Source organism: Struthio camelus, chromosome 20 (genome assembly GCF_040807025.1).
Source record: "Struthio camelus isolate bStrCam1 chromosome 20, bStrCam1.hap1, whole genome shotgun sequence".
Taxonomy (NCBI): Eukaryota; Metazoa; Chordata; class Aves; order Struthioniformes; family Struthionidae; genus Struthio; species Struthio camelus.
Window position 1 is genome coordinate 4,862,504 of NC_090961.1, and position 27,189 is coordinate 4,889,692.

Here is a 27,189-nt window from a genome sequence, read left to right on the forward strand (position 1 = left end):
GGATCCAAGAATAGCAAATCCTGGGGCTAGCCAGGCTGTGCGTTAAATCTTTCAGGGGAGGCAATTTATCGTGAAACGGGGAGGGTGGGAGAGGAGAGGAGGAGATTACACTTGGGGGCAGTTAAAAGTTCAGGCATATCCAGATTTGCTCACCCACAACATAAGCATCCGATCCCGCCTTGCTTTCAGCGGGGCGATGCTCCAGGGAGTCTGCTACTGCCGGAGCGCGGAGTCCGTGGACTTCCCGGCGTCCTGCGCGTCCTCCTCCCTGTCCATCCTGCTCTGCCATGCCATGTTTGCGGGGGGACGGGCTGAGCCCCCGTTCGTGGCCTGTATTTTTGGCAGTCCGGCCAGCAGCTCTGAGCGAGGCTTGGCCCTCGCTGGCGCGGGACGGCAGTGCCAGCGGCGCGGGCTCTCGGCGAGAGCGCCTAGTAGCTAGGTGCATCCAGCCCTACCAGAGCCATGGCCCGCTGTGGCTCTGTGCCAGCAATAATACATCCGGTTTAATTAAAGTGGTATTTTTTCATCCCTTTCCTGTATTATTTGGTTATTACTGCAGGAAGAGCCAAGGAATTTTTGCCTTCCCCACCTCCCTCCCTCTCTCTTTTAATCCGCTTTTTTCCCCCCCCTCTTCCTTTTTGCCCTTTTGGTGTCCTCATCCCCCAGGTTTTCACTTCCTTGAGCTGTTTGCACGCTGTTAGCGTCGGGAAGGCCAGGGGCAGGGAGGGCTGCTCCGCTCGTGCCTTGCGGCGGAGCCGAGCGCGGCGCTTGCTTCCTCGTCCCGTCGTGCCAGCGCCGACCCCAGGAAGGAGCAGAGATGGTGTCCTCTTGGGAGGCAGCGCCTCAACAGAAACAAATGTGTTTGCAACGAATGCTTTGTTCCGAAAAAACTTCAGCGCGATGCTCGAGGATGAGCTGAGCTCAGCCGGGGCTGCTGGGGCGGCTGCTGCAGGAGGTCAGAAATACCAATAACGCTCTAATTCATCTCCTTCCCCAGGCCTTTCCCTTCGGAGGAGACCACAGAAAACGATGACGACGTGTATCGGAGCTTGGAGGAGCTGGCGGAGTAAGTGACCTTGCCTTTTAAGAGGGAGGGGATAAAACAAAAACAACCAAAAAAAAAGCGGGAGGGCAAAGTCTGATAAAATATGACAGCAGGGCTTGGAGGGCTGGGCTGCCTGCTTTGATCTTCTTGCCAGGAGATTTTTGTACTCTTTCAATAGTCTGTTTTTCCCATGTAGAGCCCTGGGAGACATCACTTCTGATCGGGTTCGGTTTACGAGTGGCTCGGTGGGGGGCAGTGGGGGCCAAGCCATTGGGGAGTCCTTCCACGTGCTAAGTCCCGTCTTTAACTGCAAAAACCCTGGACGTAATTCCTCGAATGGACAGAGCAGGCGTTTCCGCCGAGTGTTTTCTGCAGGCGTGTTGTAGTCTTCTACCGTTAACAGGGGCAGGTAGGTAGGAGCCTCCGGATTAGTGAATAATCTGTACCAGGAAGCGTTGCACAAAAGCGTAAATCTGGGAGATCCACGTGGCTTCAGCCATGCAGTTTGCAAAAACAGTTACCTAGGCAAAAAACGCTTTATAGCTTTGGCACCGAGGGGACGGGTTGTGCTGGAAAACTCGGAGCTGGCGAGCGGCCTGGTGAGATCAGCGAGGGGACGAAGGGAGGCGCCTGAGCGGGGCAGGTGGTACCCATTTCCGACATCAGTGCCAGACCCCATTTGAGGTTTTTTTGGTGGCCGCAGACGCTCCGGTCTGCACCTCCCTGCAGCGCTTTTTGAAGGTGCTGGCCGGTCCTTGGCTGGCCTCTAGCACGCGGTGGCTCGCGTGCATCCCTGACGTCCGGTGTGTTCTGGGAATGCCTCTAGGCTTTCTGTTTCTATATTTATCCGTATCTCTGGTGTCTGTGTTTTGCCGTTCCTGAGCTGTGGTGATGATATAACAGGCTTTTAAACAACCTTGAACTAAAATATATGTGGTGAAGCACTGGCCCTATTGGAATTCAATGGCAATATTCCTGTTGACTTCAGCGGGGCCAGGATTGTACTTATAAAGTGCAGTCTGTTTCATAGGGAGAGCAGATCTGTATGGGTGGATATGTGGCTTTATACCATCAAATATTATTGTTCCACAACATAAATAATAAGGCTTCTTAATCCAATGAGTTCCTTATGGCTTTGGTTATTACAAAAGTAAATCATAAATTACTAGTACAAGGACCAGACTATACTGGAAACCTCAGCTCGTGGTTTGGTCCTAGCAGCTCCAGTTTAATAAATTTCAACTTACAAAGAGATCCTCTCAAAAATAACATATTTCCCCTCTCCTAATGTTCTTAAAATCCCTTAAATATTGGGTATTAAAATTCCTGATTCTCACACATAGGCCTGCTTTTAATTGGAGAAACATTTGCGTGTGAATTCCTGGCGCTTGCGAGAGTTGGCGGCGCTCCAGACGGCGCGTGGGCAGGCAGCGCTCCCCTTAAAACCCGGCTGGTGCGCTCAGCGCTCGGAGCAGGTTATGGTGCCTTGGAAATGGAGCCCCAGCTTTAACTGCTTTGGTGCTGGTTTCTGCAGCGCGCCCGCTCCCTTGCAGCGGCGCAGGCGCGGGCGCAGCCGGTGCCGCCGCCGCCGCTCAGGGCGCTTTGCCGGTGCCGATGGACTTGCCCTTTGGAGGATCACTGGGGTGAAGGATTTCCAAAGTGTTTCTCGTCCCTTTGCTTGTGGCTGGGAGTTGGTCTGTCTCTAAGGGGTTTAGGTGCCTGAGTCCTGTATTCAAAGGACTTAAAAGTTTTAATTCGTACTGATTGTCGGTGAGATATAAGCTCTTTTCTCCTCTTTCCCAGCTTGTCTCCAACTTCTAACTTACTTTTTTTTCCCCATTCTGTGTTGATATCTTCTTCTTTACATCCTCGGATGGGACTGCTGGGGGAAGATGCCTCTAAAAAGGCAGAGGGATATTTGGTGGATTGTTTAATGCACATCTGCACTGCTGGTGCACGGGAGTCAGCGCTGGAACGAATTGGAGGTGAATCCACCTGTAGCTGTAAAGACTCTGGAAATACCCTGGAAAGACCCTTTGCACTAGTGTCACAACCCCAGCCAGGCTGGCCCGAGCTGCACGATGGCACACTAGCAATAGTCCCTCTTTCTCCCTTCTACAAGGAAAGTTTCTCTGGGCTTTACAAGGAAACTTTCATTTGAAATTTGTCGCTCACAATAGTGCATACTGGGCACCGATGTTGCACGCTGCCAAAGCACGGGGTCGCATGAGAAAGCTCTTTCTTAGCTGCTCCCCATCTCCAGCTGGCTGGACAAGGGCGTCATTCATGAGCTAGGAATGATTCAGTCCGTCCAGCATCTTTGCGTTTCGTATTGCTCATGAGCCCAGCTGCCTTGGGAAGATGTGAGCGCATCCCAAATGTTTTGTTGGAGGCGAGGAAATGATTTTTCACAGCACGCCATGAAATGACCCGACGCTCGGAAGTGATCACCACCAAACAGCAAAACCACATGTAGCAACCCTCGCTGTTGCAAGAGAAAGCCCTGCGCCTCTCAACGGCTCCGTGGTGTTTGAGTGAGCTGCACAGACGTTGCAAGTTGTCCGAGTGCTTGTTCGGGATTGCTTCAGAGGAACGCACAGTCCCATCCTTAAAACCGCTGAGAAATGTGCTGCTGCGAGGCCACAGCCTGCCACCGCCTTGGGCTTCAGAGGGGCAGGGTGCAGATGAGGGAGGCACGGCTGCAGAACCGATGCCTGGACTCGGCGCTGTCAAATCGTCCCTCTGGCGAGGGAGGTCTCCCAGGCGGCAGCTCTTTTGGGGTGTTATGCTGCTAAAATCAAAAGCTCAGGGTAAATATTGAACTGGTGCAGACAAGATGTCTTCGGGGCTGATGCAGCGGAATGGGATGAAAAGTTTCATTTTGGAGAATGTCAGGATGCTGCATTTCAATCTTAGGTAGTTCAGTGGAGCAGTGTGACATTTTGGTTGCGTTTCTGCTCTGCAAAGCATCCAAAATACGCACGTGTCGTCGGACAGTTTGTAATGGAGGCTCCAATTTGGGAAGCAGGAGGAGCCAGACTTTGTCCCTGTTGTTCACAAAGCTTTAGAAAGCGGGGACCTACGTGACGTTGGCAGCTTCGACATCCTGGTGGGCGACCGAGTCGCTGCTGCTGTCCCCGCCGAGGCAGAGCCGCGCCAGCCCGTGACAAAAGACAATTTGGGCTCCTCAAATGGGTGAATGGCAATGCGAGGAGGGCAGTTCACACGCGTTGCAGGAACAAGCTGTTTCAGTGCCAGTGAGATTTGCTGCAGGGAGGTTAGTGTGTATAAAGGATGTTCATGCCTTGATGAACCCATTGTGCTGCACCTTTAGCGTATCACAGAGATTATGGTGTGCTGCCCCATGCTGGACTGTGCCTCCAGGACATCAAGACAGATAATTGCCTGGAAACAGCAATTTATTTAAAAAAAAAAAAAAAAAAAAGAGGATATCAGACCTGGAAAGTTCTCCAATTTCCTATCCTGGCTCCCCTGCCCCTCTCTTTGCTTTTCAGCTGGCCAGATGGCTGCCTGGAGAAAGCCAGGGCAGATGGCGAGGGCCTGCGAGTTTTTAAGTGGTGCATGATCGATACTGGGAGGAGCAGTAAAGGGCAGGTTTTCCTCCACCGAGGAGCAGCAGAGGGCTTGCAGGAGGATGCCCCAGGACCTCAGAGGGGAAGAGGTCTCGCCCAGAGTGTATCTGGGGGTGTGATGACATGCGGGGGCTTTCACTGGAGCCTGCTGATTTAAAAACAAAAAAAAAAAAAGAAAGAAAAAAAATCAAAGCATCATCTGGCCTCGGGAGGCTCCAGCAGATCTATGGACGCTTGTGCCTCTGTCCATCGTGCAGCTAGGACTCCTCTGAAGTCACCGTGCTGGATAGTCGCCTGCCGTACCACTGACAACTGTTTTTTCCATCTCTCTTGATGGCTTTTTCAGGTGCCGGTTAATCCCCGTCCTCTTCACAACATCACCTTTATCATGACCCTTCTCCACTTACCTTCCCTTTTTATGGCAACGTCCCTCTGTGCTGGTCCAAATCCCAGCATGTTCTGGTGGGCTTAGGGATAGGGTGGTGGTTTCATTTATTTGGCAGCTATTTGGAGAATTCAGAGTTGAACAGAAATGCTATGAAGGTTTTGAAATGAAATATTTCAAATTATGGAATTTTAGCTTTTTTTCTCTCATTTAACACTGAAGTGATTTGAGCCGAAAAATGGCAGTGTTGCAAAAAGGCTAAAGAAATAATATTTGGAGCAAGGCCTGGGTTGGGGAAGGCCTGGGACACAAAAATAGAGATGTTTAGGGAGGGACATTGGAGCAGTGGGAGCTGGTGGCAGAAGCCCAGGTCCTCCCGGCCCTCGTGGGCTCCCCGCGCGGGGAGGGGAGCGTGGGTGCTCCCGTCCCCATGCCGCGCTCGGCGTGCAAGCCGGCAGCGTTGCGCTCAGGTGGGGGCTGCGCTGCGTCCCGGGCGATGTGTTTTCGGGTGCAGGGTTGCAACTTGGCTCATCCAAAGCCGGCAGTTGTAAAAACGCTGCTTTGACGCTCAGCCAAAATGCTAATCCCTTCGAAACCTGGCGTTGCTGTTAGCCTTGGTATTACAGGAGCATCCAGAGGCTCCTGCTGAAATCAATAACCCGTGGCGGTGTATAATCCCTTCCTCACCGAGTTTATCCTATCACACGGATAAAGCCTGGAAGGGCGGCGGGCAGGGGCGCGAGGGAAGGGGAGTAAAAAGATGGGACGATTTGCTGAAGGCTTGAGCGAGCAAGCCCGTCGCCAGAGTGTCCCCCTTGCCCTTCGGTCTCGATGTCTCCCTCGGGTGCGCCTGCCTTCAGCTTGGGTGCCCTCCTTTCTACCCTAATGCCGTAGCTAAATGAGAGCAGCCTTGCTGGGTGAGCCCCGGTGCCTACCCAGCCGTGAGCACCACCGAGGCGCGGGGACGAGCGTGAGGCCAGGGCAGGCTCTGCGTGGTGCTGCTCAAAAGGGCCCTGTAGGTGGTGCGTTTCCACAAAACATTTCATCTTGGAGGAATAAAGTTGCAGAAAATCTGCTGACTGGCTCTAGTGTTGGCCCAAGCTCCAACTGATGCCGTTCATTTGGGTGCAGACTTTGCCAATATCCTATCTCCTTCCAAGAGCTTCTTTCTGAAGTTCCTTGTGTTTCTCTTACTGCTGTCATCAATGTTCCTTCTTTGTATCTTCCGAAATAGCGATGTGATCAGCAGAATTTCTCAAGTGCGTTAAAGAAATAATGATGAATAGAGGAGCCAAGGTGCGATGATAAGTTAGCTGCCACTTTTCTCATTATTTTTGCTGTGTTGGAAAAACCACACATGCCAGCCAGTTAAATAAATGGTGCTGTGGTACAAGATATTCAAACCATAGCTATTGTAAACACGTCCTTTCTTCTTTGTCACTGGTTAAGATTTGTGTATGTCCTGCTGGTGCCAACTCTAAGATCGTGTTAGTTGCTGTAACTGTTGGTGGCTCATTTTTGAGATTATAGGGTTCCACTTTCAATGGGGAACATATGATCCTGAGCAGAATAGATGGGAAAGGCCTCTCTTGCTATTTCCAGCCATGCATCTAAGTCCAAATATTGTCTGGTTAATTAAAACTCTGTAAGATCTCAAGTCCAGAGACTGTGCTGCACATCTTGCACTCCCTCCCCCCGAGCCTGCCAGATGTGGTGCAAATATAGGACTTTAACTGCTTATCCTCGTTTGTCAGGGACCATGAATGAGGGGGTTGCTCAGATGAGCTGTCTATTTATAGCTCTAAGTGCAGAGTAAGAATGAGAAAGTGCAGGATTACTGGGGCGAGCTGGAGCCTGGCAGCTGTCTGGGAGACGCGGCACACGCACTTCCAGCCCGGACCTGGCAGAGGCTACCAGGTCCTCTGCATCTTAAACCCTCCCAGCCACAGTGCTGGAAATCAGCTTTCAGTTGTCTTATTTTAGCTGCCTCTCCCTCCTCCTCTTTCTTTAGCTCTTCCTGGTAGTTCTGGGTCTTTCATCAGCAGAGCGAAAGCAGTGCTGTGGTTTGGACAGGGCTTCGGTGTGGTCTGCTTGCCCCGAGGGCCTCGCTTGGACTGAGGTGGTTTTGGGCCCGTCCTTGTGTTCTGGCAGAGGAAGAGGCTGGTAGAAACTCATTGACTTCCCTGAGTCCTGGAGCAGCCTTTTTGGATTAAGAGATCCGTGAATAGTCCTCAAGCTCTTCAGCTCTTCTTCATTCACCCTCCTGGTTGCTGGTGACATGCAAGCGCGATGTGCAGTGTTCCTTTCACGTGGCAAGGTGGACCTGCCGCAGAGGATTTGCCACCCGTGCCCCAGCCCTGAGGCAGTCGGCTCTCCGGGGCAGAGCTACAAGCTCGGCGTTCGCCAGGGCAGCCCCGTGCCAGCGGCTGCCCCGGACTTTATTCTTTTGCTTTCAACGAGCTTTTCTATCTAGGGGAGATAACTGCCAGGCCAGCCAGTCCAAAGCTGACTATATCCATCCTAATAACAGTAACTGCGCATGCTAGTGTTAACTCTGAAGGGAGGAGAAAATCCCTTTCCTCAACCCAGAGCTGTCAATGAATCTCCTAATCCAGGCAGTAGATTGTAGGCTCTGATACACATGGGTAACTTACAGTTTCGCCTGGTTTTATTGAAGGAGTAAGCTGCCTTTTTTGCTGGAAAAAAGATGTGAGGATCTGGCTTGCCATGCTCAAGTTGTTCAGTCCCAGCGCACCATGCTTGGGATGCTGAATTTAATGCCTCCCACCGCAGAGGACTCTTCTAAAGCCTGCAAATATCTGTCCCTCTTTCCCTTCCCGTATGGCATTTAAAATTTAGTGTGTTCTTGGGTTGCTATTGGCTAAAATCCTCCTGATGCCTGCTTTCTTTTTTAATAACGGAGGGAGTTTTGCGTATTTTCAGCTCTGACAGACAAAACACAGAGACCAATGAAAATCAGTACGTGCAAAGCGCTGGTGTCAACAGCAATCACGCACCAGCAAAACTCAGCAGCTCGCAGGCTGCTCAGGAGAGGCTAATCTGCACGTTTTACAGTTCTCCATAAAACTGGCAGTCTCTGGTGTTTCTCAGAGATGTAGCAGGAATGCGCTTTAATAAATAAGGGATCATCTGACAAAGGTATCATTATTTTAATACCACCACAGCTGTTGGTTTGGAGCTTCTCTAGCACTTCTCCCCTAAGCTCAGAAATGGAGGCATCCTTCCAAATGTCGCTCTGCAATAGGGATAGCTGCTATTCCCCCCCTCTCCTCCTCAGGTAAGGAAATGGAGATAGAAGGGGGTTGCACTGGTGCCGATAGGAAGGAGAGCGCGAAGCAGAGGGAGCTCGCCTTCTTGCTCAGGGCGACGACGCCGGCGAGGTGATGGCACGCGGGTCACGTCCGATGGTGCCGGAGCTGCAGCTGCATGGCACTTTGCTGCGTTTGCACTCACTCCCGGCCTTGTTCTTCTTCCGTTCGTTCTTCTCCCCCCTGAACAGTGCGGTGGAGATGTCTGCAGCGGGCTCGTGCCCAGCCCCGCTTGCTGCCCTGCGGGAAACGGCCGTTGCAATATTAACTCAACCGGTCCTAACGATCTTCTAGCTGGAGGAATGATGTATGGAGAGGCAGCCAGCGATCTGAAAGGTGCATGCGGGAATGGAAGATTAATCAGGAACCTGGAGTTACTTGCTCTGGATAAGGAGAGGAGCTTAGAATATAAATATTGGTACAGATAATAACAGTGGCGGCGACACTTGGGAAGGGGAAGATGGATCGCCAGCCATTAGTGGGCATTATTACAGCAGCTGCAATGTATCAGTCTGGGAGAATGGGAATGATACATCATGCCAGTGCATTTATTTAAAACCCCCAAACTTTTATTAAATAAATCTATTTTTAAAAACAGAAAGAACTGCATTTAGAAAAGAAATAGAGCCCACTTTTGCAAAAATATGTGCATCTGCTGCTCAGTGCTGAGTGTATGTTACAGAGATACTGAGGGTTACGGTTTGAGTGCAGTTTTACACCTGAATATTTGTATGTAATTAATACTCATATTGAAAGAGACAGCTCGTAAAATACCAGAAAGTTGTTTGATATTCCAGTGCTTTGCACAGTCCTGATCCCAAGAGGATGACTTCAGTGGAAACCATTAGCAATCAGCACCTGTAGGTCTAAGCGCTAACATTATTATTTTTAATTAGTATTCATTATGGTTTGAATTTTCAAAAGTGCTCTATGACTTAGGGGCCCTTAGGGGCATTTGTACAGGCTTCGATGACAATTAAGTACCCAGCGTCACCAGCTTTGAATAAAAGTTGGGCATTATGTCTTGTCAGTGCCTTTAAAAAGTCTCTTCTCGCAAGGGCAACTCCTCTGTGACTTGGCCAATTCTGAAAACGTGACTTTGTTGCTTGGTTCGCCCGCGGTGTAAATGTGGGTTTTGGGATCTGTGCAGCACTGCAGCCTCGTGGGGCTGAGCATCGCGGAGCTGAGTCTGTACAGTGAGATCTCGGGCCCCAGCAGCACCTGCTGTTGGATGCGATGGTTGCTCTTCCTGCTTTGCTTCCATTCTGATTTCACGTGGAGGTCCCTGCCTGCCTGAGGGGCCCTGGTACATCTGGCACGTCTCTGTTGGTAACATCGAGCAGGGCTTGGGTGCTTTTCCACCAGCAGTCGCGTGGAGGTAGGGTGGCGGTGTAGCAAACACTTGAGGACCACAGCTGTGAAGGTGGACAGGGCTGCTGCATGCATCGTGTCCCCACGCACAGAGCAGGGCCGAGGGGCCGTTCTGCCCCAGGAGCTGCACCGTTTGCACTTTGTCTTCTGCCAGGCACGAGTAGGACGTTGCAGCGGCATGGAGAGGAGCCATCTCCTCACTCGTTGTGTCCCACCGTTTCTCCCTTCCGGCCTGGGCTCTTCCCGTGCTTGCTCTGAGGGAGTCCCTGCTGGTCTGGGAGAGGTTAAAAATGAGCCTTGTTGACCATCAGAGCAGCAGCTGTGTTTTATGGGAGTTGGTACATCACCTACTGAAACCAGATCCAGAGGTGTTAAATGTTTATGCAATACCTCTAACATGGAGGAGCATGTGGGCTGTTGCTCAGGGCAGCTGCCTAGCCCGAATTCGGCTCCGGCGTTAGAGGGGCAGCTTGCTGGCTCCCGCCCTTCGTGCAAGGGTCCACGCAAGGTACCCAAGAAGGGTGCCCGTGGTCAGCACGGCGCCGTTCACAATGGGAGAACTGCACGTTCAGAAAAACTTTAGACTTGCTCCTTTGCAACCTCTCAATTTCTGCTGAGAACCAGTGTAGCAGATTGGCCACGAGTTTGGGAGCAGGAGTGGGGGAATCCTGGGCTGGGCTCAGCCGGTCAGAGGGTCCCAAAGAAGTCGGAGCGATGCCTCTGCTACGGTGCCGGCTCCTATTGCACAACGCTGCGCCTGTTTGCAGCCTCTGGACGCGGGCGAGCGGGAATAGCCGTGCAGCGGGTGCCGATCCAGGGAAAAAGACACTTCTTAACGTAAACGGGGAAACGTGAAACGAGGATGTTAAAACGTTGTGGTCCTTGAGGGCATTTTTTTCTTTTTTTTATTGTTGTTGTGCTTATTCTCCCTCTTTAGCAGGCGCAGTTGTTCGTTCGCCCGATCGGGTGACAGCGAAGGCGCCCTCTTTATTATCGCTAAATGGTTCTCATTCTCGTTCCAGCGAACATGATCTGGGGGAGGATATTTATGACTGCGTCCCCTGTGAAGATGAAGGCGATGATATCTATGAAGATATCATCAGAGTGGAAGTTCAACAGCCCATGGTAACAATTTATATGCCCTTTTAAAGCTTATGGCTTGATGGGAGGGGAAGGGAGAGGATAAAATTAAATAAATAAGCGATTCAGCAATGAAGGGTAGCAAAGGAAATCCCTGTGCACCGTTCCTTGAAGCTGAGCTGCCTCATGACGGGTAAAAATAAGCTGGAGTTGGGGCAGCCCCGGCCCGGGGGGTGCTCTGAGGAGCTTCTTCGCCTGAAGAAGTTTGGGGAGAGCACAAATCGTAAAAGATAAGCTAAAAGCAGTAATTCACTGCTGCGCGAGCGCAGCGCGTGTCGCTGCAGCCCGTCCTGGGCGAGAGGGGAGGCTCGCGCAGGCTCGGTTGGCCAGATGCCGTCCCGCCTAGCCCAAGATTCGTAGGTCTAGACGAGCGCTGACAGGTCTTTGCAAGGGGCACCCGCTTTGCGTGTTTACTCCTGCCGGCGCGACGCAGGGCGATTTCTAAAGCGGGGATTTTCGGGGCTGGCCCGCAGGGTGCCGCGTGGCTTCAGGGCGAGGTGATGGTCCCGATTCCATCCGTCACCCTGGAAAGCCTCTGGCTCGCCGCGAGCAGACGACGGGGAAAGCCCGGCAGCTGGCATGGCTCCCTCCGGCTCTCCTCGTGGTCCTTCACCGGCAGCACGTGGCCTGGGGTGGGCAGCTCCTCGGGGAGCCGTGACGTCCACGGGGAGGGTTCGCAGACAGGTTGGTCTTGGAAGAGCCCCAGTGACTATGGCAGGCCCAGCCAGCCCAGCCCAGAGCTCACGGAGGGACTTGCGTTAACTCTGGTGCAAGCGTCCTGCTCCAGGAAGAGCCAGAAAAGGGAAGGAGGCCCTCGAATCTCCCTGCAGGTGTATTTTGAGGAGTTGGACGTGAGTCCTTGCGACATGTCTCCCCAGTGAAGCGGAGGGGGCTGCATTGATTTCTGCTGATGCAAAGCTGAAAGGGAGATTTTCACCTGAGGGCGAGCTTCCAAATTTCCTCCCTCCCTCTGCTGTCTGCCAGCCCTCGGATTCACGTGGGCTCTAATTACTGTCTCCTGGCCGCAAACGGCGGCTGACAACAGAACATAACTCGCTGTAACGAAGCAGGAAAAATGGACAAGTTCACTGATCAATTAAATCCCCCGAGCTAGAACTGTGACTGTGCTATACGAGGCGCTCGGAGGTGTGCAAAGGCAGAAAGTCACTCCACGAAGCCCGTGAGTCCAGGCGATGAGCCGCGACCTTCGGCAGGACCTGCCTGCCGGTTTCTCACCTAGCCTGAGTACCGTGCAGCCCCCGTTGACTCCCAGTTTAATGGGGATGCAAGTCCCAGCCTGGCTGTAAGTGATGCAAGGACCGTGATGAAGCTTGTTGAGGCGTCTCATCACTTGAAGCTGTGTCTGCAGCCCGAGTCGCTCCCTGCACTCCTCTAACGTTTGGCTGTGGCGAGTAGTAGGGCATAAAACCTTCCCACTGATCTACCCCAAGGTGCATGGGGCTGTTTGGAGCCACGAGTGGCAATGCTGAAGTCAACACAACTCTTTGGCCGCTGGTATTTTTACCGTTGTGCCAGCACTTTTGCCCAAGATTTGCCGATTTGCCCAAGAACTGACCCTCGAGAAGCTTTTCCTGGAAATTTTTTGTATGAAAGGCTACAACAGGAGAAAGCGCCCTCCCTGCAGGTGCCCAGCAGTCAGGACACTCAGGGTTAGGTCAGTGGAATTAGCTCCAAGAGAGCAATTCCTGCCTGCTTTTCACTCTGAGGCCGCAATTATGTCCTCCTCAATGTCTTTGTTTTCTTTGGCACTGGCGGCCAGCGAGGGAGTCAACGAAAGGCAGCTGAAGATGTGGCCCACGGTGTCTTCCTACCTCTGATTCCCTTTCCTCCTCTTAGTAAAAGAACCTGCTGTTAATATAACAACCCGCGTTTCCGTGGGAATGTTGGAAACATTTTTCTTGGCTTTTTTGTTTGTTTGTTTAAGATGCGTTGCAATAGGAAGCGTATAATGCTAATTGATTTCTTGTGTTTCTGCACGCTTCAGATTAGATATATGCAGGTAAGAGACTGATTAAAATACTGGTGTCCATGTAGCTGATAGAGCTAAGCTGGGAGTTATAACTGGGTGTAGAAACGCTGTTCATTCCTATGCACGATCATTAAAAACCAGTCATTGAATTGCTTCCCAAATTCAGCGACTGTACTAAGTGCACCATCTCCTAATGCTTCTCTTTACAAATGTAAGAGCTAGAGAAGTGACTCCAGGAGCTGGGGCTTTAAGAAGTGTATGTATTATCACATCTGACCTAAAATAATGAGTATTGGCAACCCTGAGAGGGGATTTGTGTAAGTCTAACGTATTACTTATGACGCGTACAGGCTCTATTGTGAGTTTCCTCTTAAGCAAAAAATAATAGGGGAAAAAATGATACTTGTCTTTCATTTATTCTGCTTTAGCTGATGCCTTGTAGCTAGAGTTCCCTATGATGATGTAGCTATAATAAACACCAAAAACGTAATGCTTGCTATGTTGAGACGTACTTGATTGTAGAACAAGACGGTCTTCCTAATTTTTTGGAGAAAAACTGTTTCTGTTGTTATCAACCATTAAGGGTACGCTTCTGACTTTCTAACTTGCATTTGTTACGAGTTTGCTATCACTGAAGGCTGAACCAAAGCTCCACTCCACGTGAGCAGGTTGCTGGACCACTCTTACGAATGTCTGAACGTGCATTATTTTTCCTTTCTCTAGAAAATGGGAATGACAGAAGATGACAAAAGAAATTGCTGTTTGCTAGAAATTCAAGAAACTGAGGCCAAATACTACAAAACACTTGAAGATATAGAAAAGGTAAGAACCGAGCCATTTTTTTATACCATTGTATTCCACGAGATCGTGCATTAATCGTACTGAGTTAGTTCTTGCTGCGAGAGCTGGCAGCTCCGAGGCAGGATTGATGCAGTCAAACGTAAAATTGCGAGAGAAGGAAGATGCAGGAAACCCATATGGACAAGCATAAATGGGCAGCCTGTAACCGATGGGCCAAACAGCATATTTTTCTGATCGCTGCGTGTTGGAAAGAGGCTGAGAACCACCCTGCGGTGTTCAGAAGAGCCGTCCTTCCCCACCCCTCACCCCAGGGTAAGAGGCTCCCACTCCTCGCTCCGCCAGGCCAGTCTCTCCGATAAGACCCGTGTTTGTAGATACCTTATCACTTTGATTGCTGCTGAATAATTTGAAAGAGGCTCTTTATTCTGGGCATTTCTTAAAAGTGCTGAAGCTGTGCTGACTTGTCACTGAAACTAATTGGATTAGAAGTAACATTTCACTGCTTGAATTCATGGATTTTAATTGGTTTTGATGAATTATCGTTGTGCCTTTCTTTTAAAAAATGAGCACCTCAGCAAGATAGTGAAGGCATAGATGCTGCAGGAGCCTGGAGATTGTTTTTACTCGCAGAGTAAAGTAGCAGGAATAAAGAACGATAATAAAAATGGAGCTGCCGTTTCTAATTGTCCTAATGCTTTTGTTTCCTCTCCTTTTGTTGCCTTAATCTGTTGAAAGTTCTTGCACAGAAGCTGTGAGAGAAACCAGCACATTAAAAATAGCATTTCACATTTTCCAAAGAAATGTTCTAACGCACGTGTTGCTTATGTAAATAGCACTTGTTCTTTGAAAATAACTACAACCCTTCTGTTTCAGCCCAGAGAAAGAGTTAAGTTATTGCTTTGATATGAATTAAAAGGGCTTGCGAAGGCTAAGGAGACTTTTCTGCCATGTTGGGGGGTAGAAGGTCCTGTATTCAGTGCATTGCATCTGTGTGTTTTGTAGTTACAAGCCATGCAGACGTTTCTATTAATATGTATTTGTTCAGCAAGGCATTTCCAATGCAATCATATCATCTGTGCTTTTCAAGGGCAAAATTCCAGCAAGATAATCAAAGAGCTAAAAAGATGCTTCCCAGCTCCTCACAGTTGCAGCTGAGAACTGCCACGTTGTGCAGAAACTAGCAGGTTGATAAAAAGCAAAAATAAAATGACACAGACATGCGCACGCACACACATACACCCCATGCGGGCGGTCATCCTGTATCTCCTGATGCCTAGAAGTGCCTGTGGGGTGAAGCAAAGGGAGCTTTGGATCAAGATAAGCCCACAATGTTTCCTTGCATCCTGCTTGGGCCTCCCTGGCACAGGCTGGTCTTGACAAACGTGTTGTGTTCATCTGCCTTTACAAGAGTTCAAATTCATTAAAACCTGACTTCTCCCTGCCTAGACAAACGCAGCCGGTGAAACAGAGAAAATATCGCCCTTACACAGAAAGAAACTTGTTAACTCTTCTCCTTTTTTTTTTTTTCCATTTACCCTTTGCAGAACTACATGAACCCACTGAAGCTGGTACTGACTCCCCAGGACATGGAAGCTATTTTTATCAATTTGGAGGTAACGGAGTAAACCCTGTTGCTTAAAGCTTTGCTCTTTTCATGGCAGCTTAGCTTTCTTCCTGCTTAAGAAAGGACTTTCAGATTTCATGTTTGATTTGCACATTCATCTGTATAGCTTCAGTCCTCGATGTGTTGCAGGGCTTGAATGGGTTTAGGAGACGTTCTTTAACGCTCATTTAAAGTTGGAGATTATATGAACTCTAGGTAAGAAAATAATTTGATGCCAAGGATGTTCCGTGACTGGGACTTGGCCTGCGTGTACTTTAGCTATGCTTAGAAATGCTTTGGAAAAACAGTGGATATATTTCTGAATTAAAGCATGTCGGGAATCGGCAGAGTGCCCCTATTCCACGTTGCCCAGGAGCTTGGGGCACCTGGATTTTAACCTCTGGCTTTGCTACTCACCTACTTTTTAACCTTAAGCAAGCTGATTCCTCTGTCTTAGACTCCCTCTTTCCAGAATGGGGCAGAGTAGGGCAAAAGCATGAATCCCATCCCTGGAGCTTTGCACCCTCAGGGGGAGGGAGCCCCCCCCGCCGCCGCTGCCTCAGCCGAGCCGGAGAGGGGGTCATGGCTCCAGGCTGGCAGAAGCAACGCAGGTTGGTGCAATTAAGCAGTTATGTTCCCTAAGGCAAGGTGACCAGATACAGCCCGTGCCGTTATCAGTCCAGGCGCATCGCGCGACTGAGCGATTCGTTTCCAGGCGAGCCGTCGCTCTGCTCCCCGACCTTCTCCGCCTGCTCGGACAGGGCTGCCGTGCGTGGGATCCCGGTCAAAGCCTCCCACCAGACCCAGTAAAGGGAGTTTAGTATACATGGAAGTCCTAGATGTGTTTATCATTGTATAACCTTCTAACTGAATTACAGTCCTGCATTCATGGCAATTGAGGACTATATCTCACTAAAATGGCTCATATTAAAAACAGTTAATGGGTAAAAAGAAGAGGAGAAAATGACTGCCTGATTAAGTAGTTGAGTGTGTTTCTTTAGGCTTTGCATGCACATTTGCTTTGGATGTGTTTAAAGTATTGATTGTTTCTTTGTTTTAGGACCTAATTAAAGTGCACTTCAATTTCCTGAGAGCCATCGATGTCTCTATGATGTCTGGAGGAAGCAGCTTGGCAAAAGTGTTTCTGGAATTCAAAGAAAGGTAACAAGAAACCCAATCTGCAGGCAACTCCGGGTTTAACAAATCAGCATTCCTAACTGCAGGGCCCATCCCAGAACTGTGAATAGAAGTGCCAGTCGCAGCCAGCCAGGTATTGTATCCTCAGTAGCTTAGATGCTCTCGGGAATCGCAGACATCACTTGGTCCCGCTACTGAGGCAAGCAAATCAAGCCGCGAGCGCGTCAGGTAATCCGGGGCAGACTCCCCTTTGCAGGGGACTTCAGTCGGGTTAGACCAAAGGGATGGTTCACTGTAGAAAGTCAGGTGTTTGGCGCTGCTGTTGTCCCACCCCTACTGCATGATGAATAAATATAAAAGTTGCTTTAGCAAACATAATAGGTTCTGTGTTTTGGCAGCTGCAAGCAGGAGTGCCCTGGAACACAAAGATAAGGTTAATAAAAGCCTTTAATATCCTTAATTTTAATCAAAGGTCTGATTCATTGTGGAATCATGCCAGGGTGTTATTTCACTGTGATTAAACCAATGTCTAGACATAGAAATGCCATTCAGAAGTCAATAACTCCAGAAATACCATCTGCATTAATAATACGCCGTAAGGTCAGATATTCCATCATTCACAGTGCCTCTTTTAGAAAGTGAATGTTTTTTCGAGTAAAAAAAAAAAAAAGGGTTTCCAAAGAAGAATGCAAGTAATTTTAAAACACTCATAGAACTCACTTAGGTGTTTTTGATCTCCTCCTCCTGGCTGTGCTTGTCCGCGTGTGTGCCGGTATTGTCCCCGGGCAGCAATCCCTTGCTGAGATGCCGCAGTCGGAGAGCCCGCGCTCAGGGCAGAGCTGCGTACGCAGATTGTGCACGCGTGTCTTTTGGGGACAATTCCAGCATAAGCTGCTTCAGCCAGTCCTTTGCACCGCCGCGACGCTCCTGTGCTAGGTCGGTTGCAGTAGGAGGAAATCTCTGGGGAAAGAAGAATAAATGCTGTCATACCGCTCGCCCTCGAAACAACCCGGAGGATTTGCAATGTGGTAGAAGCTAGTGCGTTGCCATCTGCCAGGCAGCGTGTTTTAGGCATGGTGGTGCTGCAGCGACCTGGCCGTACCCTTGAGAGAGAAGGTTCGCTTCTGTTAGCGTGCGGCGGGGGGCTCAGCGGAGGCGGTTCTGCCGCTTGCCGTGTTGTAGCGATGGGTTTCATGCAGCCTGGTGAACGACCTGAGCTGATTTCTGAAGTTTCTGAGGCGCCCGAGAGCCTTCCGGATAGGCGAGCGAGGGAGCCAGCCCTCCGGCCGCGAGCCGCGAGACCCTGCCCGGCAGCTCCCAGTGCGCCTGCAGCCCGCGGAGATCTCGGGGACCTAAACGTCCTGGGAAACTGCTGCTCGCAGAGACTTCCACCTGCAGGAGCGTTCACGTATGCGTGTTTTGTATTAAGTTGTTGTTTTGTATTAAGCCTGTCCTTCCCCATCTGGAGCAATCCGTGCTGCGTCTGAATGATGAGGCCAAACTCTGGAACTGAACCGGTGGCGTCATGGCCCTGCTTCGAGCGCTTTGGCGGCGATGGTTCGGCTCCCTGGAGCAGCGCCGGCCCCGCTGCGAGGTCCAGGCCGGTCAGCCCTTCAATCCGCTTGTCTTAGGGAGCTGTTTGCCCCTCAAATGGCAAATTTGATGCTGGTAAAGTGAAGCATTCCCTCATTCACTTCTCACCAGCTCTGTCCGTGCCCCTGAGTTGCTGATTTCCCTGCAAACGTGCTTGTTGCTTGAGACGCTGGTCCCCCATTCCCTGCGAAGCAGTTCAACGCTGTTGCCCCACTTTGCCTGGGAATATCCGTAGCTGTGCCATGTGCCGTGCGTTACGGAGCTGCTGTGTGGTGGGAGACGGAGGGCATGTATTGCTCTTGGACCGTGGGGTCATTGCTGCAGTGAATTTAGCGTTGTAAAAGCTCTCCCATGATGGTTGGGTGTAATTCTGCCATGCTGATGTTGGAGTAATTTTCCCATTAAGTGCGGCAAGGCTGGGATTTCATCTTCTGAGATGGGCGACTGCTTTTTAGGGAGCAGTTGTTTGGAGGTGGTATCTGCAGGGGGCCCCAAGGATGAAGAGTTTGGAGTATCCTGGTCTAAATAGACAGGGTCCTTCTCTACAATGCTGGGAGAGTGCTGGCGAGACATGGTATTGTCCCATTTTAGAGAAGGGAAATGGGAGTATTGCCCAGGAAGGGGCAGTGATCTCCCCCCCTCTCGCTTGGGGCAAAACCGTTGCCCCACCAAGAAGCAAACATGGAGCCCCAGAGTCCCATTGGGTCCCTTTATATCAGGCCTTCCTGCCGTCTAACGTATTAGTGTCAAACAGCTCTTGCTTCCATACGCATCCTCAGAGACATCCCAGCCAAATGATGCATTGCTCCTCTGCTTTGCAGATGTTTTGTTTTGTTTTGTTTTTTGGAAGGAAATGGTTTGTAAATCTCTCTCTGTGAAAGGTGGAGGTTTGAATTTATGCTCCTGGAGCCTCTTTGAAACTCTCCAAGTGCTGGTACGATAGATATTATTGTACGCTTTCAGAAGTTGTCAAGGGAAAAAGGTGGAAGAATAATCTGTGTTGGCTGCTGCTTCGTCGAGGATTGCGGATCCCATAAATCTCTCTATTCAGTTACCTGCCTGGGTCTGCGAATCCCCCGTTTACGGAGCGACACCAGGGCAGGCGCTTTGCGATCGTCTCCCTCGCGAGACAAGGCTCTGAAATAATGGATGAGTTGCAGCATGTGATTGAATATGTGTCTTATCAGCCGCAATACAGTTAACAGCAAGAAAAGGAGGGGAAAACCCAAACCTGTCGTGCAGGATTAATGAGTGAAATGGTAGAGAAGGGGGAATCCACAGCAAAACCAGACTGCTTGTGTCAGATGTTTAAATTTATAGCCCAGTGCGTTCTTACAGAGCTTCACTGTGTTGCCAGAGCCTGTGACAACCCACTTTCCCCAAATTGTCCGATCTCTTGGTCCCTGTGGCCCCTCCTGCAAAGAGCATGCAACACGCACTGCTGCGCGCGTGCAGCTTTCTTACGTAGGTGTCAGACAGATGCGTCCTTCAGTTTTAAGGGGACTTGAACCCTCCGTTTGTCCAATTCAGTGCAGATAATTCCGGACACATCTCAAGAATGAAGTGTTTCTTCACTTCATCCTGATTTGGTAAAATATCTCCAGGTCCTCAAAGAGAGAGGCACAACCGTGGTGATGGCAATTGCTTTTTGGGAAGTGAGCAGCTGTGACTTGGGAGACGGAAGATTTGTTCCGGAGCGTTTATGCAGTACATAGGCTCCCCTAACGCGGGGAAGCGGTTTGTTTGCAACACGTACGTGCTTCTGCAAACCGTAACGCTAACGTGACGTAACAAGAAAACCAGAGCGTAGCAGTCGGGGAGGTGCAAGGTCTATTGAGACATCAAGAGGATTATGGCGCTTGTTGTAATCCTGAGAAAAAGCCGACTCGCAGCTGAACAGCGAGGCGTTGAGGCGTGCAAGCTGGGCCGCGGCAGCCTGCAGCGGTTCAGCGCTCGCCCGCCTCCACGCCGTTTGCCGAACCCCCAGCCCCTCGTTTTAGTCCAGGCAAGAGAGGGGGCTGAGCCGAGCCCGGTGGAGGACATAACGCGTTCGTAATGGTACCATTCGTGGAGCCACTTTGTCGCCCGCTGCTGAGAAAGGTCTTTCGGTATGGAGCTGAATTTCTATTTATTGTGGCACTGCGAAAACACAGATTTTGCAGGAGCGGATGTTTAAGTATATCATAGTTGTAAGCACAAGAGGCTCAGCGCATGCTGATACTGGGTCTAAATACTTTCTTTGGTGAAAAGAAAGTGATTTGTTGGCCCCGTTTTGGGGCATGCAGAAGAGGAGAAGATATTTAAAAGGAACTTGTCTGCAGAGAGGAGCTTGCTGTTTGTGGAGCAGGAGCTAGGCAGAGGGCCCGGCCAGGCTTTCCAGCAGCTGCTCGTTCAAAGAGGTAGGAGGAACGGCCGGATAAGACCTGATCCGGGGTCTTTCCCTGAGCGTGCATGGAAACTCTGGAGCGACGGGAGCAGCGTCGCACTAGCCATGCTCCACAAAAAAATTATGGTTTTATCATCTGGTCTCCCACAGACAAAGGTGGGTGTAGGGCAGTGTGGGGCTGAGGCTGGACTGGGGCTGGGACTCTGGCGCTGAGATGTTGAAGGATGAGCCTTTGTGCTTCCTAAAACGGGGCTTGCCCAGGCAGAAAGCCTCTTCTGCTCATTGGGAGCTGAATCCCCCCAGCGGGCTCCAGCTTGGGAAACTTCTAAAAAGGACTTAACTGTTGAAGACTGATGTAGTAAAAGAGTGTTAATACTTTGCTAAGCAGTTATATGGGGGAATAGCTGCTTGCCTTGTCGTTTCACCGTACATGCACATATATATACACTTTTATAACAAGTTATAACTGCCAGCAAGTGTTTCTGATTAAATCTGTGATTTCCCCCTCTACAGGCTATTGATTTATGGCAAGTACTGCAGCCACATGGAGTATGCCCAGAATACTCTGAATCACCTCATCGCAAACAGGGAAGATGTGAGGCAGAAGGTGGAGGTGAGCGAGCAGAGGGAATTTGGGATGGGGCCGGGGGCACCCGCGCGGGAGCACTCTCCGCCTCCTTTCCGGTGCTCGCTTTGTCACTGGGTTTTGGAAGAGCTGCTGACGCTGGAGGGGTGGTGGAAATGCTTGACTTGGCGAGAGAGGGGAGGAATTTGGGGATAAGTTTGTGCTGTCCCAGGCAAGAGGGAACAGAGAAGGAAGAAAGCTCTGCATTACTGAGTCGTGGTCTTGTGCTGGCCCCTTCCTCTCCCCCCACAAACACGTTCTCTGTCCTTCCTCCCCCACGTAATTAAAATGGGCAGCTTTATTTGGGTTGTTCAGGAGCTGCTTTGCTGCTGGGAGCATCCCTGTTAGCGTAGCATGTCTGTTCACCGCCAGTCTGTCCCCGCTCCCTTCCCCGGCCAGGGGCTGCGCTGGAGCCAGGCTGCAGCTCTGTCTGAGGGCTCGGATCTGCCTCTCAAAGCTGAGGTGGTTCTGCACTGCACCGCTAGCAGCTCCCATGCTCTTCGGTGGCAATGTTTCATTTTGAGCATTGTTTTGCTTTTTCATACGCTGGTTTAGCAACGGGAAAGCCCCAACAACCCTGCTAACCAGCCAGTTATCTCCATCAACCACAACCACACGTGGCTGGAAAGATCTTCTAAAAGAAACTTGATTCATCGCCACCAGCCTTGTGCCAAGCACCCTCCTTCCCGCATGTAGCACTGTGGCTTGTCAGCCACAGGGTCGCTTTGGATGCCCAACGCGGGCTACGAGCAGGACTCGCTGAGCATCGGGTGTGCTGTGCCTGGATTGCTTTTGAAGTCATGCAATGAGGCCCTGAGCGCTCCAGAGCTGTAGAGACACGTATTGCAGATCCACTAAGGGCTGGCTAGCTACTCCGGTGCCTGGGTGCTCATAGCGTATCTTCACAGCGCCCTTCTGAGAGAGGAGAAGTGGTTTTGAAGATGGGAAAGCAAAAGAACCAGAGAAATCAAGGGCTGGATCCTTAAAAGCATTGAGCATCTAAGAGCCAGGACCCAAATGGCTTTCCCAAGGTCACACGCTGTGTTAGTGACACGGTTGGGGGCGAACCCAAGTCTCCATGCAAATGCTCTGATTCCTCCTTCCCAGTGTAAGGGCTTAGCGTAAATAGGGTCTGATCCAGATATTAAGTAAATCAGAGAAGCCCCAGGAGGGATGCTTTATTTGAGCTGCTGTTTTTTCCCAGCTTTAATTCCCAGCTTTGGTCTTGATGCTAATCTGAATTTGCTGGGCTGTCAGTGTGTGTTACCTTGTTTACCACAAACACTGTTTGATTCTCCGTGCAAAAGCAGCAATACAATTCAAGGATAAAGCTATGTATTTACTAAGTTTTTTTAAACATACCTTGGTTTTTGCATCAAAACGTCGCAATCTGAACTGCACCCTTGCGTCACCTCAGCTTATCGCTCTGGGGGAGCCACTGGAAAGGTTGTCAGCCAGCACAGCAGAGTCTTGTATTATTTAAATGGGTCTGGGCTAAGGTAATAGTCGCAAAACTTCATGCGATCACATTAGCACATCTTAATGACTTAATCCTTATCAGCAAAGCCACAGCAACTGTCTGCGTGCTTGCTGCTCGCCCCTTGCAAATAAAATGCATTAGCTCGAACCGTTGAGGAGGTGAGTTAAGCTAATGTATTTCATTTGACATTTCCCGAGGTCTAAGAGCACGCGTGTGCTCTCCTAATGAGCAGTATCTCATTTAGCTGAAGTAACTCAGTTGAGTAAAAATGTCTGTGTTTTAGGGGCCAGACCTTATGTTTTATTTGTGGATAGCTTCTGCAGCTCAGGTCCTGGCATTGGCTACCTGCATGCAGAGACTGGGAATGGTTTCTCGTCAGAACGGAGTTTCCACAAGTAAAACATAGCATTAGGGTATTTAAGGCTTTTTTTTCAGGAGGCCGTCATTTTCCCCCAACTGCTTCTTCACTATTGATTTATTGATTCCTTTAATAGGAATGCACGCTAAAGGTTCAGGATGGGAAATTCAAGCTGCAAGATTTGCTGGTGGTTCCAATGCAAAGAGTTTTGAAATATCATCTCCTGTTAAAAGTAAGTGTTTCAGCATTAACACTTCTCTCCAGCTGCCATCCTCACCGTAGCATCTTTCAGCTTGTACAGCGGAGGATGAATCATTGCCAGATGCAGAGTGAGGGGATGTTTCCCTTCAAATGAAATAATCACTAGAGCTACTTAACACGACATAATATTTGTGCCGTCTCTTAAAGTATGATGACCTAGGGTAATTTCGCACTTGTTAGCCACGAGAGGCAGTTAATGAATATAAAATAAGCTTGCATATAATCTGATTATGTGTGAAATTCCTCCCGTCAGCTCTGTGTAACACATCTCTCGAGCACCAGTAGCTGCAGGCTGCTCGGCCCCGCGGTCCCGGCCGCACGCTGCCATCGCCACCCGGGTGCCCGGGAACGCGACGTGGGCAGCCTGCCTAATGCACCCGCGCTGTTTTTTTCAGGAGCTGCTCAGCCATTCATCTGATCGGCCGGAAAAGCAACAGCTCAAGGAAGCTCTAGAGGCGATGCAGGTAGGGGAGGGCGAGGGCAGCGTCCCGGCGGCTCTTCTGCCTGCTCTGGCAGCTCGCTGCCGCCCAGCGAGAGCGTAGACGGAGAAACAGTCTCGCAGCCCGAAGGAAGGAGACTTCTCCTCCTCTAGGACATGTGGATGCATATCGATTGCTGTTTAATGGCTTTGCTTTGCAGCAGATCTGTAGTCATCACGGTTATCTTCCTTCTTAAGCATCTGGGGAAACTGATATTTGTTGACAGGTTGGGACTTTTCACTAATTCCTGTTGTGTATAAATACGCCGTGCTGGATATGGCTCTTGTTTTTGCTAGTAGAAACCTGGAGGAAGTTCAGCCGTATCGGTAAGTCTGGAAGTGGTGCAGAAATTAAAGCTAGGTATTGCCTGTGTCTGGGGGGAGCAGAGCTGCCTACACGCTGCCATCCAGCCACTGGCTGGGAGTCCTTTTAGCCATATATTCTTTTCTTAAGAGGATAATACTGTTTCTACAAATGCAGAGCTCTCACCCTGCAACCCCCAGGACCTGAGGAAAACCTTCTGCAAAAAACAAATAAAAAAATCATCCAAATGTTTTCTGACTCGGCTCCGTCCCCCCATGCACACGCTCAGTTCGCAGTGGGATCATCGTCAGCAGAATCTGACTTTATGATGATGGATGGTTATATCCAGGTTTTCTCTCTTGAGAACGCTGAAGGATTTATCCCTGGGCTCACTTCTGTTTTCTGAGGTCATTTTGTTTGTTTTCCACCTCTGAGGCTCAGCTTTTTTACTGACGCTGCGTTTCCTAGCACTTACATGAGTTTGGTGACCTTTTTAGCCCTTACCCCTACAAGGCAGTGAATCCAGAGCCAATATATAGGTCGTTTTAAAGTTAAGGTTGTTTGAAGGACATTGCATTCTCAATCCACCGCTGCACGATACGTGATCGTGGCTTTGAACGAATATGCTTGGTGAGAGGAAGAAGTATAGCAGTGATTTCCTCTCACGCCAAAAATCACCTCTGTCCCCTAAACATACTGGCCGACGAGATGAAGCAGCAAAACCGGTGACAACTGTTAAATCCTGCCTGTGGTCTCATCCTTTATGGAGTTTGACATGACATACGGATGCCGGAAATGGCTGTTTTGATTCACGTGCAGCCCTGCAGGACGCTCAGACAGCAGCACGCGCATGAGGCCAGAGCCCGTCGTTCGGGGGTCTCACCCTGAGCATTGGCAACTGCAGACTGGAGAAGCTGCTTTCTGTAATACCAGTTCTAGTAAGTAGACGTATACAGTCTGGCTGCATTAAGGACTCAGCATTTTTTGCAGGAAGCTGCAAAAAAAGCCATCAGAGAGGACTGTCTGCTTTTGTTGCCCCATTGTCAGGAGAGCGTGGATGTGATTCAGACTGTGTTGGGCTAGCCAACGGCGTAGGAAGCGGTGCAGTTCGATTTTAATTGATCTGCAAACAAAGGCTTAACTTAGAAGTAATGTTTTTCATCGTGATTGCAGCCTTTCTGTCTGGTGTGCTGGTAGATGTCTGACACTACTGCTGTCTGGTGTGGGAGAGCGGTGCAGGGGGTCGGAATATCTTCAATTAGAGCTACATTTCCCACAGAGATTTACCTCCCTTTTATGTTGCATGTTTGGTTGTTTGCACGAGGCACAGAGGCAGGATTTGCACCAGAGGCAGAATTGCACGTGTGGATATTTGGCCCATGCATCTTCCCTCGTCTTGAGGGTGCTGAACCCAGCGCCCAAGTGACGGTGGCGGCGAGGAAGGTCCCCTGCTAAATTCTGCAGACCCAGTTTGCGCGTTGCTGCCGCTGTTTCAAGTTAACGTAGATCCTGGGCTTGCGTTTCCCCTTCGTGTGTGAGAGGGTCTGCTCAGCAGAAGGAGGCAATAGCAACGCTCCGCTTAACTCTCGCGCGTGCTGACAGGGGACGCTGGCCTCGCTTCGTGAGGCTTTTGGTTTTGTCGTTCTTCATAACTGTCCCTGCCGCTGGCTCGACTGGATGTTGTGTGATGTTATAAGTATTGTCACGTAGATCTGCGATTATCATCCGTGATTAACCCTTCTTGTGTTGGGAAGCTGAGGAAGGTCGGAACCTGAGGGGATGTCTTAAAAAATTCCGTGTTCAGATTTAATCCAAGGTGACAAGAGCTATGGTGGAGAAAAAGCAGGCAGGGGCCGGATAAGGAGCACGCAGGCAGAGGAAACGTGCTCCTGGGGATGTAAGAAGTGCTTTTAGTGTCAGGGTAGGGTTCTCTCACTTTGGGTCAAAATTTGGGCAAGCAGGGAATTTCTCCAGGCAGAATAAGGTCTGTTGAGAGTCTGCTGATTTTACAGAACAGCATTTGTCCAGTTGGAGATGTCGGTAATCCAGGGGTGCTGGAGACGTGGCTCTCGCAACGGGTTCGGGGTGCTCCCGGGAGAGCAGCCTGCGAGCGTCCGAGCGCTGTCGCCTGCTGAGCCCCGACGCCGCGAGCGCGGGAACGCGCAAGCGTCCATGCCTGTCAGAGCGAGCGCTCAGCTGAGCGTCCAAAGCCGTCACTAGACAGACGGACTGCGCGTGTTTTGCCAACAAAGACGAGCCTGTTCCTTTTGTATCCGGAGGGGAAGGCGGTAATTCTGGCGAAGAAAGCTGTGAGGGGAAGGAGAGCGGGCCGAGGAGCGAGGGCGACGCTCGGCTCCTCGCGCCGGCTCCGGCTTGGGCCGCGTAAAAGCCGTGTGTCAGCGTGGCCGGAGCCCGGCTCTGCTGCCTGCGCGGGGCCGAGTTAACATATTGCCCTCTTCTGGGAAATGGGTAAAATCGCATCACCCGCCTGGTGAAGTCCTGCGAAGGGAAGAGGGGGCAGAGGACGGGGACGGGTTTGCACCCGGCGTCGCGGGAGGCAGAGCAGGAGCACGGCGCTGCCGGCGCCGCGCTCGCGGACGGCTCGCGGGGCCTGCTTCTGCCTAGTTTTCATTGACAGGCTTTTGTTTTCCGTTCTGCAGAAATATTTTGAGCCGCTTTTCCTCTTCTGCTGGCAAAGCTTGCGTTGGCGGCGTCCTAGCTTGCAGTGGTAATTCTTGCGGGCTGCTTTGTGCTCCGGCTCCCGAGGTGTTGAGGAAGGGAGGGGATGTGTCTTCAGGGAACAGCGGTCATGGGTTTTCTTTGTTAATAAAAGTACTAGTTTTGTCTGGAAGATGCTAATCAATATTCACTTTTCTCTTAAGGACTTGGCCATGTACATAAATGAAGTAAAGAGAGACAAAGAGACTTTAAAGAAAATAAGTGAATTTCAGAGCTCTATAGAAAATCTGGTAAGTTGGAAAATGCTCTCTCTTCCCACTCCCAACTTTCCTTTGACCATCATTGTCATTTCTGCTTTTTCGATGCAATTATTACTGAATCCGATGTGCCATCTCAGACGGACGCTCTCGTGTTTGGACAGACCCCCTATCTTTTACAGCGTTTTTGCTGGCAGTCCAGAAACAGTTGCTATATCACAGTATCAATTTGGCTGTGATATATGGTGGCTTTTGCTGGTGGTGCTACACTGAAAATGTTTCTCAGACTTTTTCTCCATGTCACCAGTGCCGGGGGACTCAAGGATTCCCCGAGTAGGCTCTCAGGCATCTGCCTGCTATTTGAAGTGAGTTTG

General features: G+C 50.3%; 1 protein-coding gene across 10 annotated transcripts in view; it reads left to right on the forward strand.

The window, feature by feature from the left end:
• The window catches only part of VAV2 (vav guanine nucleotide exchange factor 2), a 168,211-nt gene that overhangs the window by 122,780 nt on the left and 18,242 nt on the right, over positions 1 to 27,189 (forward strand). For 7 of the 10 annotated variants that reach the window (XR_011135653.1, XM_068915165.1, XM_068915175.1 and 4 more), the window contains 10 exons: positions 998 to 1,066; positions 10,746 to 10,848; positions 12,869 to 12,883; positions 13,577 to 13,675; positions 15,199 to 15,267; positions 16,318 to 16,418; positions 20,887 to 20,986; positions 22,973 to 23,068; positions 23,493 to 23,561; positions 26,762 to 26,848. Coding sequence is in view for 9 of the 10 variants with exons in the window: in XM_068915165.1 (XP_068771266.1) it covers positions 998 to 1,066; positions 10,746 to 10,848; positions 12,869 to 12,883; positions 13,577 to 13,675; positions 15,199 to 15,267; positions 16,318 to 16,418; positions 20,887 to 20,986; positions 22,973 to 23,068; positions 23,493 to 23,561; positions 26,762 to 26,848 (808 nt within the window). In the remaining variant the exon portion in view is untranslated. The remainder of the gene's footprint in view (positions 1 to 997; positions 1,067 to 10,745; positions 10,849 to 12,868; positions 12,884 to 13,576; positions 13,676 to 15,198; positions 15,268 to 16,317; positions 16,419 to 20,886; positions 20,987 to 22,972; positions 23,069 to 23,492; positions 23,562 to 26,761; positions 26,849 to 27,189) is intronic. The other 3 variants (XM_068915166.1, XM_068915169.1, XM_068915172.1) reach the window with 1 other exon arrangement.